This window comes from Mangifera indica, chromosome 1, assembly GCF_011075055.1.
Source record: "Mangifera indica cultivar Alphonso chromosome 1, CATAS_Mindica_2.1, whole genome shotgun sequence".
Taxonomy (NCBI): Eukaryota; Viridiplantae; Streptophyta; class Magnoliopsida; order Sapindales; family Anacardiaceae; genus Mangifera; species Mangifera indica.
The window spans coordinates 16,539,288-16,542,759 of record NC_058137.1 but is presented as its reverse complement, the minus strand read 5'-3'; the positions used below and the strand labels follow the sequence as shown (position 1 = coordinate 16,542,759).

The window sequence follows — 3,472 nt, the reverse complement described above, 5'->3', positions numbered from 1 at the left end:
CGACGCACCACCATGCTCCGACGACCTCTCTTCTCTCCTCTGAAACGTCGATCGACCCAGATCTGGCGTTGTCTTCACTTGGAAATTTGAAGAGCTTTGTCGGGAGACGAGGCTCTTCATCTTCCTAGACGAAGACGACGACCTCGTCTCCATCTGGGAAGACGATCATCTTCCCAGATGGAGACAAGGTAGTCGTCTTCGTCTGGGAAGACAAAGCTCTTCGTCTCCCGACAAAGCTCTTCAACTTTCTAGGGGAAGACGACGTCAGATCTGGGTCGATCGACGTTCCAGAGGAGAGAAGAGAGGTCGTCGGAGCATGGTGGTGCATCGGGAAGGCTTCGTCGTCAGCGATGGCTCCGGATTTGATGTCGGGGATTGAAAACTAAACTCTAGGGGGGGGGGGAATGCTATTTTTTAAAACTTGGCCTATGGGGAAATGGTAAGTTTTTAGGGGTTAGGGGGAAAAAAAGATTAAATTTTAATTTATTTTTAATATTACAGATAAAATGATGATTTTGTTCTTGAATCCTTTTTTTTTAACAGTCCATGGGTAGGTAAATGGGCTTTTCAAAGTTAACGGGTGACAATTTGTAGAAAAAGTATACGTTGGGTGGGATATAGTCCTTTGGCCATAAAATTAAGGACATATTAGCAGACAATGGGTGGGTAAGACTTTTTAAACTTAAAGGGTGTACATTGATTTGATCATAGTTTGTGTGGGAAATGGAGTTTGGCCTTTTTAATTAGGTAAATGATTTCGTCAAATTAACCAACCAACTGTTAATGGCAAGTTAAAGTTTTAAAATTCTGGGAAGGATATATTCCAAGCAACCCAATCTAAACACGTCTGATTCTGGTTGCTCAATAAACAGCATGCCAAGGGCAACGTCAACACACTATAAATACCAAAAAAACTCAAAGCTTGGTTTCCTTATAAAACCTGCTCTTCTCTTCATCTTCGTTTTCATAATTATCAAACTCAATACACATAAATCACACGTACAGCTATCTGTCATGGATACCTTCTACATCTCCCATGGATCCCCCACGTTGTCAATTGACGAATCTCTTGAAGCCAGGCCTTTCTTGAAGGCCTGGAAGGAAAAAACGTTTTCTGAGAAACCAAATGCTATTCTCGTTATATCTGGCCACTGGGAGACCGATGTTCCTACTGTTAATTCCGTTCAACAACATGACACCATCCACGACTTTTATGGCTTCCCTCAAGAAATGTACAAGGTACGCCTTTTCTTCATTCAATTGAGGTAAAATTGGAGCCCATTTCAGATAATTGGTTACCGGATGAAAGTTGGATGAGATTGTTTTGGTTAGTTTTATGATTTGATTTAAATTAATCTGAATTTGCAAAAGGGTTAGGTAGATCTTGTTGAGTGGTTCACTGATTAGTTGTTTCTTTGTGAATACAAGTTTGGTGGCTTGTTTTAATATTCTTTGGATCTCTACCTTTTAACTTGTCTCCTAAATTTTCAAAATTGGTAGGCCATCTGTTCAGCCTGAAATTATTTCATTTTTATACGATTTTTTAATTTACCCAATTCAATTCCCAAATGGAATTTAAGTGTATCTTGAGAATTGAAACGGTGATTTTGTAGGTAATGTAAATTTATTTTTACCAAAATTAGGAAACAATTTATCACAGTAACACTTAATACTGAAATTCACTAAATCCACGAAATTAATATTCACATTATGATGCAAAATACTGTGTTAGTTCTATCAACATCGAAGAATTCAATGTCACAAATTTGAAAATGCTTGATTTATTGAGTGAGGAGTAATAAACAGAAAAGATTGTAAAATGGAGGAAGTTGTTTTGATGGTGTTTAATATCACAGATTTTTTAAAATATTTGCATTAAGAATGATGGAATAATTGACTGATTGAGATAAATTTGCGGCTATTGGATTGTATATTGATATCACCCATGCAGTTTTGTGTCTTGAAGATAGAATTTTAAACTTTCAATTGGCTGCAATTTTTATAGTGAATTGCCTCTGTTATGATGATGTCAGCTCAAATATCCAGCACCAGGATCTCCAGAATTGGCGAAGAAGGTGAAGAACTTGCTTACAGCTGCTGGCTTCAAACATGTTAAAGAAGATAAAAAACGTGGGCTTGACCATGGTGCCTGGGTGCCGCTGATGCTAATGTATCCAGAGGCCAATATACCAGTTTGCCAGCTTTCAGTTCAGGTGAACAAGGATGGTGCTCATCATTACAACATTGGGAAGGCATTGGCTCCTCTCAGGGAGGAAGGCGTGCTCATTTTTGGTTCTGGAAGTGCTGTTCATAACCTGAGGGCTCTCCGATTCGATGGCAATAGCATTGCTACATGGGCTTCAGAGTTCGATACCTGGCTTAAAGATGCTCTCCTTGAAGGAAGGTAATCATTCAAGCTTAAGCAAATATTGAATCGTTTTCGTTTTCGTTATATGAGATGACTAATAAACTTTTCATTCAGATATGAGGATGTGACCCACTATGAAGACAAAGCACCACATGCCAAAATGGCTCATCCTTGGCCAGACCACTTTTACCCGTTGCATGTTGCTATGGGTGCTGCCGGCACAAATTCAAAAGCAGAACTCATTCACCATAGCTGGCAATTGGGTACTCTTTCCTATGCCTCTTACAGGTTCAAAACAGCCTCCTAAATTCCCAGAAAGGTGCTGCATTCTGTATGTTACAAGTTTCATTGCTGTAACTGTCAAATAAACGTAACAATTATTTATGAACTCTATGTTTGTATGAGCATGTTTTGATTGAATAAAAAGATGATTTCTCAAGTATTTGCTCTGCTACTTATCTTTTGAGAAATGGTTTCACCAGTAATGAGTGGATGACTATAACATTTTCTGCATAAATTTCTACAGTTGAGCTACTGATATTATTCTACAAAGATTTCTTTTTAACAATATTTATTTTTATTAATAATCAACTCAATTGTCTTATTTGGGCTACAAGCCACCAGATCAATATACATCTGACGACGGGGGGGACAATGCAGCCCAAGGAAAAAGATGGTTAAAAATAATAATTTCGAAATGAAATTTATCAAGCTGAATATCATTTTTCAACATTAAAATAATTTATTTGGAATCATATGTTAAAAATCTATTTTTATTTAAATAAATAGAAAAGTAAAAATGATTCTGGTATTAGGGGATTTAATGTGGCGGGTGGGTTGGATTTTAGGATTTTCATGTCCATACTTAATTTTTTTTTTTTTTTTAAAACAAATACCCAACTTTGTCGTATTGTCTTTTCTTTAAAATGGGGTCATTTTCATATTACAAATGAGCCAAATCAACACTGTTTATGTAACACCCAAAAACCATCCTAATACATACATACAATAGACTTAGAGAGTATTATGGTTAAATGATTGTCCTCAACTGAAAATACACAACTAAATAAATATAATTTTTTTATTCAGTTTTCTCAATTCACT

At 36.7% G+C, this 3,472-nt stretch overlaps 1 protein-coding gene across 1 annotated transcript; it reads left to right on the top strand.

Moving 5' to 3' along the window:
- The first annotated feature begins 858 nt into the window (after positions 1-858).
- LOC123210538 (extradiol ring-cleavage dioxygenase-like) lies at positions 859-2,807 on the top strand. The gene is made up of 3 exons (XM_044628957.1): positions 859-1,239; positions 2,034-2,404; positions 2,483-2,807. Exons 1-3 carry the CDS (start codon positions 874-876, stop codon positions 2,673-2,675), a joined length of 930 nt encoding a protein of 309 aa, XP_044484892.1. The 5' UTR covers positions 859-873; the 3' UTR covers positions 2,676-2,807.
- Positions 2,808-3,472: the final 665 nt, after the last annotated feature.

Coding starts and splice junctions, on each gene's coding strand:
- LOC123210538 (XM_044628957.1), top strand. CDS start 874: ATGCCAAGGGCAACGTCAACACACTATAAATACCAAAAAAACTCAAAG. Junction 1,240..2,033: donor TCCCTCAAGAAATGTACAAG/GTACGCCTTTTC, acceptor TGATGATGTCAG/CTCAAATATCCAGCACCAGG. Junction 2,405..2,482: donor GATGCTCTCCTTGAAGGAAG/GTAATCATTCAA, acceptor CTTTTCATTCAG/ATATGAGGATGTGACCCACT.